At 37.5% G+C, this 16,489-nt stretch overlaps 1 protein-coding gene across 1 annotated transcript; it reads left to right on the top strand.

Annotated features, from left to right (window-relative positions):
* The first annotated feature begins 12,182 nt into the window (after positions 1-12,182).
* Positions 12,183-13,715, top strand: LOC147622652 (putative LRR receptor-like serine/threonine-protein kinase At2g16250). Its single transcript, XM_086822675.1, has 2 exons — positions 12,183-12,919; positions 13,098-13,715. The coding sequence occupies exons 1-2, from the start codon at positions 12,234-12,236 to the stop codon at positions 13,546-13,548; spliced, it is 1,137 nt and encodes a 378-aa protein (XP_086678801.1). The 5' UTR covers positions 12,183-12,233; the 3' UTR covers positions 13,549-13,715.
* The last annotated feature ends 2,774 nt before the right edge of the window (positions 13,716-16,489 follow it).

The following is a 16,489-nucleotide window of genomic DNA, read 5'->3' on the forward strand; positions in this document are numbered from 1 at the left end:
GCATGGAATTATAAAAAGATATAAGGATGTAGGGGAGCATACAGATTTTCATAAAACCACCCAAACACTGCTAATATGTAGAAAACTTAACACAATCGAAAGACTAAATATGGCTATTGGGCCATGTAAAACAAGTACGCACAAAAAAACAATGGATATGGAGGATGAAGAAACACGATATCAGATTAAAGCCACAAAGAATACCTATTCAGTGGGGGTGTTAGTCATTGTAGTGTCAGTGGCCATGTTGGCCATTGCAAAGTACTTTAAAGGAAAATGATTTGACATGTTAAGGAGTGGTTGAAGTAGCCGTAAAAGTTTGAGGTGATCTAGCTATGCAAAAAACTTTAGAATTTTGAAGAGAAAAACCTAAAGCCACATTGCATAAATCTATAACCTCAAGCAACAGAGGGGAAGGAGACATGGGTCATGACTAAGGGGGGGCACACTTGCTACTTATAGATGGTTGTCAAGTCGAGGCAAGAGCTCTGCGCTACCTTCTCATGAAGGGCAAGAGTCATCTCTAACTGGTTCTTCTTTGTGTATATCAGACAGTGTTCAACATCTCCAGGGTCATCTCCTTAGTATGCTCCTCCTCAAAATCAAAGCACAAAATGTAAATAGTAAAAGAAATATCATGTTTGATTAGATCGAGATAGACTCTTCATAGGAGGTAGGGGTGGAGGTTAGAGAAAGATGTGGGGAGACATGCACTAGCTCTCTCTTGACCACCTTCTTATGACTATCTCCACTCTTCATAGAGAAGAGGAAGTCCAAAGGTATCCAACAAGAGGCAGAGTTAGGGATGGATTCTCGTGCAAAACATAACGTACACTATGTGCTGGTGCTCTGCATCTCTAGGGCCATCCTCAGTAGGCCCTCCTCAAAATCAGAGCACAATTTGTAAATATTAAAAGTAACATCCTATTTGATTAGATCGAGGTACTCTTCATATAGGTGGGGGTGGAGGTTGGGTGAAGATGTGGGGTGGCATGCACTAGCACTCTCTTGACCACCTTCTTATTATGACTATCTCCACTCCTCATAGAGACAAGGAAGTCCAAAGGTGTCCAACGAGAGGTAGAGGCAAGGATGGATTCTCATACAAAACATACCATACACTATGTGATGGTGCTCTAAAGCAGTAAACAAGCTCTCTAGATTAATGTTGTTACAAAACCTTGGGTAGATACAGTCCCCAAGGTGAGCATATTCAGTGCTAGAGATCCACTTATCGGGGAAAAAGCATCATGAGCAACCATCAAGAGGGACTACTAGGAAAGCTAACGAGAGTAGGCAAGAAGATGGTAGAGAGTAAGAGAATACAATATAAGAATGAGCCCTAGTTCTTGATATTTATAAGAATGGTAGAGAGTAAGAGAATATAATATAAGAATGATCCCTAGCTCTTGATATTTATAAGAATGGTAGAGAGTAAAAGAATACAATATAGGAATGAGCCCTAGTTCTTGGGATTTATACTTATACTAAACTTATCTTTATACTTACAGTTGAAATTATCTTTAGTTGATATTTATACTTACACTAAACTTATCTTTATACCTATAGTTAAACTTATCTTCACACTTATATTTTATTTATATATATACTTATAGTTTTCTTTACATTTATATTTATATTTAAAAACATATTTATACTTATACTAATAATTCTTCATACTAATGCTTATATTTATAGTTACAAATTTCTTATATTTAGACACAACACAATTAATTTCTCATTAGTAAAAAATAACCATATGCTCATTATAAAGATTCCACAATCTTAAAAATATGGGGAGAGATGCACTATTGTGCACAAAGCATGGAGTTTTCACATCTACTCCTAACCTTTCTATTATCTAACTTGAAATAGAAATTTATAGGTGGATCTCTAATACATCATTGGAATATCCTACCTAATAAATACAAGATGCCAATATCCCTCCACACTAATTGTAATTATATCATGGCCTCCCCCAACTGACCTTAACATCCACCATTGCACAATGGCTGGGACCTCAAGTGTCTTGATCTAAGCTCAACCAATCACCTATGACAAGCCTCGATCTTCTGTACTTGAATCACATGCAAATGTTTGTGGAGAAACAAAGTACCTACCATAAAAACAAATTAAGCTAGTACAATTTCTTACAAAATATGAATAAATTTACATTTAGGATAAGTTATCACCTGAAAGTAACATCAAATTTGGTCACTTGACATTCAAATATATCCTTATGATTGGTTCTCTTTGTATCCCATTTGCCCATCACGTGGACCAACCAATCCTTACTTCGGGCCTTGTATGCAAATGTGATTTCCATTTTCTGCAAACCTTCACAAGTGCGAGTATACAAAACATCGAAATGGAATAAACCAATTCAAATGAACATCTTTCGAGCCAATAGTTGGTTTCATAGAAGCTTGCATGTCATTTGCAAGCTTCACTCTACAAGATTCTATTAGGTCCATGCTAGGTGTAAAGAAAATAAGGGCAGGAGTGGTATGGATTCTAACAAGCCATATATATTATTATGAGATGTCATAGCATACACAGAATTATAAAAGAAGATCCCTTGGGCTACCAAAGTTGGTATTCTTATTCTAAAATAGCAACACTCAGTTTCAAAATGATTAAACATTTTTTTTCCACTAAGGCACACCACTAGTTTACCATTCTCAATTCTTGATGTATCGATACAAAGCTAGGAAAAACATATCATGATAAAGATATCAGAAATGGAACAAAAATTCAAAGAAGACATATGATATAATTATACTATAGAAATGTATCGATACAAAGCTAGGAACACATGGATATTTTTGTGCATATACACATGTTGAATAAGTGCCTATGTTCCTCTAGTATGCCATCTAAAATTCATTATCCTTCCCTTCCAATGATTTCTCCAATCTTCTCTATCCTTATTCTTGAAATTGCATGATCTTGATTGGATACATTGGCACCACTTATACTTATTATAAAGATCTTCAACCCACTTATACTTAGTATAAAGATCTTCAACCCATCTCCCTTCATAATCTATCCTATCCATGGACTATATATTACCCTTTGTCCAGTGATGGGTTTGGAGCGAGCTTTTTAGAGCGAGCTTGGAGTGAGCTTTTTTTGACATCCACTCTCTCTCTATTACCCTTGTCCTTTCTCTCTTCTCCCCTCATCCTCCCTCCTCCCAACCCAACCTAGCCCTATTAACCCATTTTATAATTGCCACCAATTTTATGCCAAATCTACATCAAATTTCAAGCATAGACACACCAAACTCATGTACAAACAAGCTATGAAGTAATGGTGTCTGATTTTCAAACTTGGACGGTGCCCATAAAGGTACGATGGATAATTAATGGTGTTTCCCACTCCAAGAGCATGTGGTAGGTAAGCTAGGATGTTCTCCTAGTGTTAAATGTACAAGTAGTAGGCCAAATAGAAGCTTTGGGTGCCTGCCCGGCTCGCAGCTTAAGTGTGTGTGAACACTTATAGCCATGTATATAAGGTAGTTTCTCTCAGAATGTAAGTACACTCTCCCATTGTAAAATTGAGCTTTCCCTCTTGCCAATCCTCTCTTTAATCTTCTCTCTAATGCATGCTAATGAGTGTTTTTGTCAGCGATTTGAGGTGAGAGGAGGGAGTAGTGCCTTTAGTGTAACATAACGGTGTGACAATGCTCACGAGAGAAGGCAAATAGTAATCTACCCATGGCAATGATGGGCTTGGAGATCTCAAGGGTTATGAGCTCATCCATTGGAAAGATCCCCATCATGACATGTTGAGGTGAGTGGATCCCTTGAAGCTATCGCTTAGCCTTCATATTTTTGGTGCTGCTGTGCCTGAGGAGCAATTCCTTGGCTTTATCATTTGTTTTTCTCTAATCTATGGTTTACCCATTACTCACACTCTTGAATAGTAGAGTGCCACAAAAGAGAGTGGGATTTGATGGAGATTTGTGTGAAAATGGTGTGGTTTTTTTCTCTCTCTTTTTGCTCTCTTTTATGTGTGTTATAACATAGAGCCTAGATGCACATTTTTTTGCATGTTAACTAGGTTTTTTGTTGTAGTTGATTACATTAGCATGTTAGCATTCATAATAGGTAGCTTAATAAATAAGAAAATGCATTAAAAAAACAAAACAAAACTCTTGATTTTTGCTAATTTTCACTAATACATTATTTTTTAATTAGTGAAGTCAAGAGACAAAAACTTTAAAAAATTAGACTTTAGAGGGTAGATTGGGCTCCATTGAACACATAGTCACGATCTTCATGCTTAGGAGACAAATATTGGACAATTTGGTAAAGAAAAAACATCTAAAAACTTTTTAAATTTTCTACAAAATCACATTTTTGGTTAAAACGTGCCAAATCCCACGTGTAATCTTCCCGAGATTCTCATTGCATGATTTCCACATTTACGAGGCCAAAAATAATTAACCTTATGCTGTCGCAACGTGATTTTGCATTTACAAAAAAAATCAACGTGATTCTATAATCACAACATATGGACAAAGGGGTGATGTGATTCTACAATCACGAAAAAAAATCACAGTGTACAATCAGAATCACGGTGTACGAGCAAACCTGTAGAATCATAGCCATGAAAACTCAAACCTAGAAAATCACAATACAAGAACAAAGGTCAAAAGAAGGTAGGTGGAGCCTAAAATTATAAACGGGAGTGGGGAGAAGCTTTTGAGACGCTAGGAGCTTGCACTTTGGCCCAAGAATCCCAACCTATCTAAAAGTTTCCAAAGGCCTTGATTTGCACCCAGACGTCCAATTTTTATCATCTACTAGGGGTCCAAACTGACTGCCTCAACGAGTGCTACACTTCTAAATTACTTGCACCAAAAATTAAAAATCTTATTATTATGTTCTCTATGAAATATTAATGCAAGTTTAAGTTTGAACTCTCTCACCTTGAGGTGTCTCAAAGTCATACTTGACTTTCAGACTAAGGGGTTCCATATGCTAGAAACCTAAGAGAAAAGGGAGCTCTTCAGCCAAGAGGTTTACAAGAATAAGATCAAAGAGGAAAGAATGGCTAGTCTAGGAGGTTAAAGTTTCCCCCTACACATGCAAATGTCTGATTTAGACCTTGAAGCCATCCTTAGGTAGCCATTGAGACTTATGCCACATATCGAGGCCTCATACTCCTTAGGGACTTCATACCCACATTGAACCAATGCTGTACACACGAGTGCTCCGCTAGGTTTCACCAGACCTGCAGTAACTCTCCTTAGGGACTTCATACCCACATTGAACCAATGCTGTACACACGAGTGCTCCGCTAGGTTTCACCAGACCTGCAGTAACTCTAATTTTGCCAATCTCAAGTCCCTTGCATAACACTAATTTTAACCCAATCACTTCTCCTTTATCCATTAGTGAACAAACTCTTTCCATGCTGAGAGCTCTAGGAAGGGGGGTGGCACAAGGGTTATCACATACATTAAACCTTTCTAAGACACCTAGATATAGTTCAGTGGAAATTTCCAAGCTTATGGACAAGTTTGGTGGGAGTGGAGATCCTTTTCAATATCTCCAAGTTTATGGATAAGTTTGATGGGACCGATCCTTTTCAATATCTCCAAATGTTTGACACAATTTGTGAAGCTTTTGGAAATCTTGATTGTCCCACTAACATGTAAGTCCTAAATTTGTGCTTAGAAGGCAAAGTAAGACAGTGGTATCAAACTCTAAGGCCAGAGATAAAGGTCAATTTTAGAACCCTAAAAGAGGCCTTTGTTCATAGGTTCTTAAGACAAGGCCACTGGTGGTGTGTATCACATGAATTTACTTAATTGATGAGTGAAAAATTGATGAAACCATATGAAATTTTATTGTCCAGATAAAAACTCTGGATACACAGTGTGAACCATAGGAAAAACTAAATGATGCTCAATTGAAAAGATGCTTTATGATGGAAGTAAAGAAAAATATCTTGCATAATTTGATCCTTGTGTCAAATTATGAGACCTTTGATGAATGTTGCAAAGAGGCTATTCGGTTGGATGATGACTTGGAGAAAGGGGGGAGAAAGGGAATCTCTCATCCAAATAAGGGGTGTTAATGGTTTTAATTCGGAGTTCACCACTCAACAACTTTATGTTGCCCTGATGGAAAACTTGAAGAAAGAAATCCACGATGAAAAATAAGCTAAATATCAACAAAATATGAAACCTCTTCTACCTAGGGGCATAAAGCTAATGCTTTTATATTGAAATCATTGAAAACAAGGCCATGAAACCACACTTTATCCTAAAGTTTGTGCAACTGAACCAAATGAATCATAAACACAAGTTGTACACCAACCTTGGTGGAACGATGCCTCACATTCAACTTAACAAAATACAACACAAATGATTCAACTCAAGATATGAAATCCTCAAACATTACAAATATGAGACAATGACAATAAGAAGAAAATAAAGTAACCTCAAAAATGGCATTCAAAGTAATTACAAGAAAATGCTAGTAAAGGAAGTGTGGATTCCAAAGGTTACATTGCAAGCCCAAGGCTACCATGAGGGTACAACTCAAGTTTGGATCCCGAAAAGGCAAACCATGTCCCCAAAGAAGAAGAGGTCTAGACTCAGAAAAGAAGCTTGCTCTAAAAACGGAGAGGCCAGCATCCAAAACACCATGCTTGAAATCAAAGAATTCATCAAATTTCCTTCAGGCTCAAGGATATTATGATGGTAATAACATCATATGGGTACCTAAAGCTATGAGACATAATCAATCTTTATTATCAAATTTAGCTGCCCAATGTGTGTAAAAGACTTCTATGGTTTTGAGACTATAGCAACCACAAACCCACCCTGTGGAGGACTCCACTTGCCTACACCATGAGGAATTGTCTATCAGTACAGCCAATGAAGGGTGTAATTGGAGATGGCTCCATGGATCATCTTCATGAACCCATTCTTTGAAAGGGTAGAGTTGAGGCTACGAAAGCTCAGTGGTGGGCAAACCCAAGAACCTGCTCTCCTAAAAATGGAGATAGACACAAGAACCCATTGCTCACATAAAAGTAAAACAAATGCCAGGAAGCCACAAGAACCACTACTGCAAAGGTAGAATGCCACAAGAACCTCCCATAAAAACAATCTAGTGAATCATCAACAAAAGGAGTGCAAAGGTCAAAGAATCATCAATAGCCAAATGGATGCTGCCAAGAACAAAGATCAGCATAAAGGGTCAAATTGGACTCATGGGTCTCCAACTCCTTGCAATCAAATACTTCAAGGATCAGATAGAATAAAACAGATAGTGAAAGTCTTCACCACTATGATTCTCCAAAAATCACAACTGTGATTCTAAAAATCATGTCAACCAAAACTCATTGTACCAAGTGGTGATTACTAATGTGTCCACCCTAGAATGGACAAAGAAGCTGTATAAGATCTATTCTGCAAAGGTTTGTTCACCGTGATTATCTCAAGAATCATGCCCATGATTCCACAATCATGCTTGCCAAAGAAGGGAAAAAAGCCAAGGAATGGTATGAACAATGATCCATAATCATGAAGGAGAAAGCCTAAATCTCTACATCGACAATCCCATAAGGTTTGGTCATCGCCCATGATTTTGCAATCACACCAATCACGATTGTGATCCCCAATCACGCCTCAAGAAAGTCATCAAAATTGATAATTTGCTATCATAAAGATGCTACCCATGTTATGTACATCATCAGAATGAAGAAAATCATAAAGCTAAGATGTCGTGCTTTTCAAATCACACTTATGCGACCTTGTAACACGGTCATGATTTCCCGAATCACGTAAACCAAAAGTGCTTCAAATATCAAATGCAGGTCATATATTCCTCATGAAAGACTACTACATCAACTACAAGCCCAAATATTAAGGCCATGATTCTACAAGCCTATCGCTTCAAAGTGATTTACGTGCCTCAGGTTGGGTACGAGATACCTTAGAATGACCCCTACAAAAAAGCAACACATCAAGTGTTTCAAAGGTTTTGCATCACCACATCATCTGAAATCATGCTGTGTGCCACATCATTAAAAATCATACTAGCATCATCATGATTGGCTAATCATGCTACAAAATCATGGTTGCCAAGTTGTGCCTAAATGCATTTAGCTCGCTACTTGGGGTGTGTGGAAGGGCATATTTTTTTTCAAAAAGTTTGTACTTTTTTAAAGAATAATTAAAAATTTTACTCATTTGTAAAAAAGCAAAAATTTTCCTCCTCCACCTCTCAAATGGCAAAAAATATTTTTAAAATTTATCTTTTTAATTTTTAAAATATATTTTTAATTTTTTTAAATTAGTTTTTTAAACACAAATATTCTCTCCCCCACCCCCCAAGTGGCAAGCTCACCACTTTTGGGCACGAGGGGGAATTCCCCCTTCCCTACCCCTAAGTGGTGAGCTCACCATTTTTCTTCCCCCCCTCCCCCATCCCCCAAGCTCGCCACTTGAGGGTGAGGGAGGGGATCTCTCTCTCTCTCTCTCTCTCTCTCTCTCTCTCTCTCTCTCTCTCTCTCTCTCTCTCCCACCCAGTTATTTTAAAAATTTAAAAGAACAATTAGATCTTTTTTCCCTCCCCCACCCCCCAAGTGGCAAGCTCACCGATTGGGGGGGATAAGATGAAATAAAATTCCCCACCCCCCAATAGGCAGGGTTGCCACTTAGGAGGTGGGGGATGGAAACAACAAAAAAAAAATCGAGGGGGGGGATTTGTTTTTATTTTTGTTTTTTCTTCCCACCCCCAAGTGGGGAGCCTCACCACTTTTTTTGTGTGGGAGGGGGAGAAATTTTTTTTGTCGCCCCCTCCAAAGTGGCGAGCTCGCCACTTGGGGGTGGGGGAGGAAAATTCTCTCTCTCTCTCTCTCTCTCTCTCTCTCTCTCTCTCTCTCTCTCTGCCTCTCTCTCTCTTTGTCTATCTCTCATTCTCGCTTGGATCTCTCTCTCTCTCTCTCTCTCTCTCTCTCTCTCTCTCATTTTTTTAATTTGTACTATACTCTTCTCATGTTCAATGCTTAATATCACATTGTAGAACATGCAATCAACACTAAATGTTGGCCTCTCTTATTCTCTCTCTCAATGGTTAACTAATCTCTTCTTTGGGATGGAAAAAATCTAAGGAGAGTTTTGTGTTTGCAATGGTAATGAATAAGAGGGAGATATAGAGAGAGGGGAGAGAGAGAGAGGAGGGAGGAGAAGGGAGAGAGAGAGAGAGAGAGAGAGAGAGAGAGAGAGAGAAGAAGAAGAAGAAGAAGAAGAAGAAGAAGAAGAAGAAGAAGAAGAAGAAGAAGAAGATGATGAGGAGGATAGAAGCACTCCAAGGAGAGTTTGATGTTTGCATAGAAAATCAGTGAGAGAGAGAGAGAGAGAGAGAGAGAGAGAGAGAGAGAGAGAGAGAGAGAGAGAGAGAGAGAGAGGAGGAGGAGGAGAGACAAAGAGGGAGGGAGAGGGAGGGAGAAGGAGGGGGAAAAGAAGAGTAGAAATAGAGAGAGAGAGAGAGAGAGAGAGCAAAGGAGGGGGGAGAGAAGAGGAAGAGGAAAGAGAGAGAGATTGGGAGAGAAAGAGGGAGGAAGAGGAGAGAGAGAAAGAGAGAGAGGAATAGAGAGGGAGAACGAGGGGGAGAAGAAAAGTAGAAATATATATATATATATATATAAAGGAAGAGAGAGAGAGAGAGAGAGAGAGAGAGAGAGAGAGAGAGAGAGAGAGAGAGAGAGAGAGAGAGAGAGAGAGAGAGGGCTGGGCAAGATGGGCTAAGCCAGGCCAGGCTAGGAGGAGGGGAGGAGGAAAGAAGAGTGAGAAGAAGTGTGGAGATATGGGTATAGAGAGAGAGTGGTTGTCAAGAAAAGCTCGCTCCAAACTCACACTCTTAACCATCTACAAGCACAAAACACAAAGCAAAGATCAATCTCTATATAGCAAACTAGCATATGATTAAACAAATAATGACAATATTAAACCAAAATAATAATCCTACAAACCCTACAACCATATAATACTATAATTTAGATTTAAAATAACTTGTAAAGTTAAGCATATATAAGCAGTAAAATTCTAACATAATAACAAAATAATAATCCTAACTATACGAACCCTACAACAATATAATACTACAATTTAGATTTAATAACTTGTAACTAAGCATCTATAAGTAGTAAAATTATAACATAATAACAAAATAAAAACTTTTATTACTCTTACCAATTCTAAAATAATGAAATAATTCAATTGAACACATCCTACAACACAATCAACAATAATGTATTAGAACCCAAGATAATAACAAAAGCATCTACAAACAGTAAAATTTCACCATAACAACAAAATGAAAAATTTTATTACTTGTTACCAACTCTAAACTAATAATTCAACACAACGTACAACATAATCAACAACAATGGATTAGAAAACAACATAACAACAAAAGCATCTAAAATAGTAAAATTTCAACATAACAATAAAAATAAAAAATTTATGACCTATTACCAACCCTAAACTAATGAAATGCTTTGATTTAACACAACCTACAACATAATCAAATCCTAATGTCTATCAACTAACTAGTTAATTGAAGTTTATTTTTCACTCATTTAACGGGTCCCTATTTAACAACAATGCATTAGAACCCACAATATGCAACTTAAAAATATAGAAGGGAATTAAGAACCAGGCATTTGTAAGCATTAAAACTCATGAATACCATGATAAATCAGCAAGATCGCATTAGGGTTTTATCGAAATGAGATGAAAATCTATAAGAAGATCAAGATAGTAGCTAGAGAAAGCTATCACGTTTTCCCTTATAAAGCCTAACAAAAAGAGTAGCTACATGGACAAAAAATGTAATGCAAAAATGGTCATAAAAACTAGCAGTTTTGTCCAAATAGAATGAAACTTTATCACTAGATAGCTATGGTAGAGATGAAGCTTTATCACTAGATAGCTATGGTAGAGATGAAGCTACCTATAAATTTTGGTGGAGAAAGAAGCAAAGAAGCACGAGATATGGAAAATTTGAATTCTACCAGGAGAAAGGGGGAGAAATGGAAAAGGGGGGGAAGTGAAAAGTTGAGCATTAAAAAATGGATATGAAATGAAATATGTATTTTAAACTTTTATGTGACTTTTTGTGAGGACCACAAGGTACATCTAACACCTCTCTATTTTTTTAAATTGTGGGGCTCCAATATTATATTCGATTTACTTGATCTTGAGAGATTGGGGTCAAATCTACCAAAAAGATCTAGGTTACATGGATTTTAAATCCTAGCACTCTCATTGGCAAGCCCATCGTTTTTTTAGTAATTAGGTAGAGGGGCCTTTTCTTGAGTCTAAATTTTTTCTGATAGAAAATTACTACCTAAAAATAATAGTTTATAAAGGAAGACATCGAATGTGTGTGTGTGTGTGTGTGTGTGTGTGTGTGTGTGTGTGTATAAATGTATAAAGGAAGACATCGAATGTGTGTGTGTGTGTGTGTGTGTATAAATGTATAAACATGCTTACATACATGTGCATTAATGTGTGTGTGAGCATTGATCAGCAAAATGGCAGTGTACCTAAGTGTTGATGCATTCCGTTCGTATTTAGATTATAGAATATTGATGTTGCACATTATAATTGTATCCTCCGAATCTATGAAAGATTTGGGGTGGCTTTAAAGTGTTAGAATCTATGAAAGGAGTAGTATAGTAGTGGTAGTTTTTTGTGAGACGAAGAGGCTAAATAGGGATATGAGTCACTAATTATGATCACTTCAGGAGTAGTTGTAGTAGCAGTAGTCTTTTGTAAGATGAAGAGGCTATAAAGAGGGATAGGAGTTGCTAATTATCATCTGTTATGGAGGTCGAGATGATCTGGTGGTGTACGTATTATCAAAAATTGAGTCGTGTCAAACTTTTCCATCAACACTAGAATCTCTCCAATGCAAAAGCGAAAAGGTTGTACGTAGGTGTGCTTAAAAAAAGGATTTTAGAGAGTCCTAAAGGGTGACACACTTCAAAGACTTTAAGGGCCTAAAGTGGGTGTAAGGATGTGAATGCGTTGGTGTCCTCTTGTGTAGCTTTTGTGAAGGGGCACCGCCCAATGTACAACTTTCCAACGAAGGGTGAGGTGAAGGGTTTTGGAGGCATATAAATGGAGGCATGGGTGGAGGGGAGAGAGAGAGAGAGGGAGAGAGAGAGAGAGAGAGTGTGTGTGTGTGTGTGTAGTAGCTATGGACACAGAGAACCTCCAGCTCCTAGCTTTGACCGTTTTTGGGATCTGTGGTTTCTTCGTTTTTGTTATGCTCTTGGCTTTCATGGAGCTCGATCAGCTTCTCGCGAAGACGAGTGAAGACACAGCAGAGCCAGCAGCAGCAGCAGCAGCACCACCACCCACATCATGCACTGCCTCTTTCATTACCCCATTGAGGAAGGTCCCCCTTCACCTTCTCCAGGACGCCACGGCCAACTTCAGCAGGTCGAACTTGCTGCATGCAGGCGGCTCTGCAGAAACCTTCGTGGGCTGGCGGCTCCACGGCTATGGGGACGCCGTGGCGGTGAAGAGATTCGAACCCTCGATGGCTTCAGCCTACACGACGGAGCTGCACGTGCATGCCCATGCCATGCAGCTCGTGCAATCATCCCATGGCCGCCATCCCCCATGCATCATCGTCCCCCTCCTCGCCTACTGCGTCGAGGGCCGCGAGAGACTCCTAGTTTACCAGCATGCGCATTACCGAGATCTCTCAACTTCCCTCGCCTTATCACGCTTCCATTGGAATTGGAATCATAATCACAATCATAATATCACTACATGTTTGCCATCCATGCCCTGGTTCGCACGCTTGAAAATTGCCACTCAAGTAGCTCACTCCCTTGCCTTCTTTCACCATTCTTGTCACCCACCCATCGCACATAGGTATGGTACCCCCACTCCTTTACAATCCCTTGATATATGTACAACAATTTTCAATCTTTTTTCATATTGCTTTATTTGCAAAGATCAAACTTTAATTTGTACTTTGGATTGCTTTCAATCTTCTTTCATATTGCTTTATTTGCAAAGATCAAACTTTAATTTGTACTTTGGATTGTAGAGACTTGAAGGCTAGCGGTATCCTCCTCACACACGACTTTGATGTGTGGCTCGGCAGCTTGAGCGAGGCTCGCACTTTGGAGGAAGGTGAACTGCCTCTCTATGACATCTATTGCTTTGGCAAGATCCTACTACACCTCATCTCAGGCTTAAACATAATGGAGCACATCAAGGATTCATCGGCGCACCATCCATGGATGCTAACAATTCTCTCACTCATTAACCGCCAAATGAAGCTCGATTCATTCCTCAAATTAGTAGACCCTTCCATGGTCCTAGACGATGAGGACCTCGCTAGAGAAGTCCTTGGAGTAGCAATCTTAGCCAAGGCATGCTTAGACTCAAGAACCTCAGAAAACCTTTCCATGCTCACAATTCTACATTTTTTACAAAATCCATTAGACCTTTGGAAAGAACCTTTTGAAGACCACCCCCTCATTTTCTTGCTTTAACATAATGCACTAAATTTATGACTTTCGATTCTTGTCTCTTGTTAAAGAAAATGCAAGCTTATTTTTTAAAATCTTTGCGTTCTTGTTGTTTCATTTGATTGATTGTACGACTTCTAAGATGAAGATCTCAACAATCTACATAATACAACAACACTAGGATTTTCAAAGTTCCTAATATGTAGATGTGTTTTCTTTATGTCTTTGCATGCTACCATCAAATTTGCTTTGTTGGTCTTGCATCGACCTAGTGTTATCCCTCATTTTGAGGGTAAAAGACCTTTTGGTCAACTTCAGTATCACTTGGTTGTCTATGAATGCTGAATTTTATTAAAGTTTTTGAATATTTTTTCTATTTACATTTCAATATCTTATTACAATCTAAAACATGTGGCTTAGGGCCTTCTCTTGATTTGCTAAAGGTATTATCTCTTCCTTTATATCTAACCTTTTTTCCCCTTCTCTACCATGACTCTTTTGGTTTAAAAATGGTGACCATATGCAATTTTAATTGGCAATTATAATAGCATGTCAGCTTGTTATAATTGTAGGAAATTGTGTTTCTACAAAAAAATCATGTGAAAATCTATTTGTAGAATTACTTACACTCTTATCAAACAATAAGTGTAATCAAATAAGTGTTTCGATTAATCAAGTAAGAAATAAACAAAAGTAGAACCAAAAGAAAGGCATATGGAAGAAACTTAAACTTAACTTTTAAAAATCAATACCAACAAAAAGTGGTGAAGAGAGAGTTTAGCCAAGTGTTTTTACTTAAAATCAAGGACATTTATGGAAGAGTGCTTAAAAATGATTATAAAGGATGTGATGGTTCATAATTTTGTATAAATATTTTTCATAAATTTTTGTTTTAGAAAGTGTGTAGAATGTTTTGTTAGGACATCTAACAAGTTTTGACAAAATTTTGTGTTGTAGGAAAATTTTGGTTTTCGTCATTTTCAGGTAGTTGCCATTTTTGTGGGTGAGTTTTGATTAGGTTAGAGGTGGAATTAGGAGAAGTTTTGTATGAGAGAGTTTTTACATTTTGTACATAGAACAACTTTGCTCAAGTGAAATCTTTGTGATTCACATTATTTCACATCCGTTTGGTGACTCCAAAGTGGTCTTTGAGTGGTTTTGTTCTAAAAATGTGCCTAGATTTTCATGTCAACATTGTAGGTCCTAAATGGAGGTCAATAATAAAGATTTAGCCTCGGACAAAGAGATACAAAGTCGAAGAGGAGGATGGGATGTTCGAGATGAGCTATTGAACATCCTCATAGGATCACCGAGGCACGAATGGTGCACCATGGAAAAGGGTTGTTTTCCTAGTGTTTTAAAAAAACGTAATCTCATGGGAATGATGACCGCGTATGAAGAAAGCTTCCTGAACATGTGAAGAAGAGCAATACATAGAGAATCGAAGAAGAGATTGAGAGTGCGAGTCGAGTGCTTGTGTGCAAGTGTGAGTGTGAGTGAGATTTTCATAAGAGTGTGAGTGAGATAGCTCGGGGGTGGTCGGGTGGTTCGAGCTCTTTCCTCCAAGAGTGCATCATATCAAATTGTTGTAAGATTTCTTGATTATATACAGAATTGTTCTCCTTCCGCCTTAAAAATTTGTGCAAAATTCTATTTTCTTGAATTGTATTGTGATTATTGAGCCGAAGCCTCACAAAGGAAGAGTACATCAAAAAATGATTATAAAGGAAGAGTGCATCAAAAAAATGATTGTAAAGAAAGAGTGCATCAAAAAATGATTAATTGAATTCAATTAGTGTCCAAGAAAAGGATTCATAGTTTTGTTCTTAAATGATACTAAATGAATAAGGAAGAGTGTATAAAAGAATGATTAATTGAATTCAATAGGTGTCCAAGAAAAGGATTGATAGTTTGGTTCTAAAATAACACTAATGAATATTTAGGTGCTTTTGAACAAGATTTAAGGTGAAAGTACTCATCATCAACTATTTTCTTTAGTAAAGAGTACATTACATATGATGCTTTTGAAGAGTACTTATGAATATTTTGGTGCTTTTGAAGAAGATTTAAGGTGAAACTACTCATCATCAAGTATTTTCTTTAGTAAAGAGTATAGTAAATATGGTGTTGCCATGTTTGAGTTTCCCAAATGCTTACACATCCAAAAAACATCCAAGCATCTAAGTAGTGATGAATTTTGGATTTACATTAAAATTTACCTTTATTGTTTTCATAATTCTTTAAGGAAACGTACACAATGCATATTCAGCTACAAAATAAAGCTCTCCAAAATCCTCATATAGTGAAATATGAAAGCTTACAAAAATGTAGTCACATATATACAATTACCTTCTAGCTTCTAGGTACATTTATTGACTATTCATAGTGAGCAAAAACTCTACATATCCACTACAAAAAACATAACAAACACACGATTGTTCTTAAATCTATCATGTGTAGAACCTAGTACATTGCTCAGGGAGCTTGATAGAGCTTGTGCTTTGTTAAAGCAACTTGATGAAGAAACATTTTTGTCTCCACATCAAGCCCTAGATGCCAAAGGGATATGAAGTAAAGGTCGTTTCATGGCATTATCTATCATTGTAGCCCAACCTACACACAAAGTCATCACATGTGCATGATGGAAACACCAACAAGGTCATCTTATGATTCACCCTTTTTTTATGAGATCCTTTGGTGGAAACTAAAACTCCACATGCTCTAATTATGACAACCATATATTCACATTCATCCCTGCTTTCACACTTTAATGGTTATAGAAGAATTATCATGGAGTACATGTCCTTTCCACGTAAATTATTTTGTAATATTGGTTATAACTTTGATATTTCAAAAATTGTAACTAAAAGATTCCCGGTTTTATTGTGAGAAGTAGCCAACGATACAAACATTTTCAAACACTCTCTCTATATTGAATCCACCTTCCACACACCTTAAAGCTTTC

This window comes from Cibotium barometz, chromosome 28 (assembly GCF_041138505.1).
Source record: "Cibotium barometz isolate CiBa-2024 chromosome 28, ASM4113850v1, whole genome shotgun sequence".
In the NCBI taxonomy this organism is placed as follows: domain Eukaryota; kingdom Viridiplantae; phylum Streptophyta; class Polypodiopsida; order Cyatheales; family Cibotiaceae; genus Cibotium; species Cibotium barometz.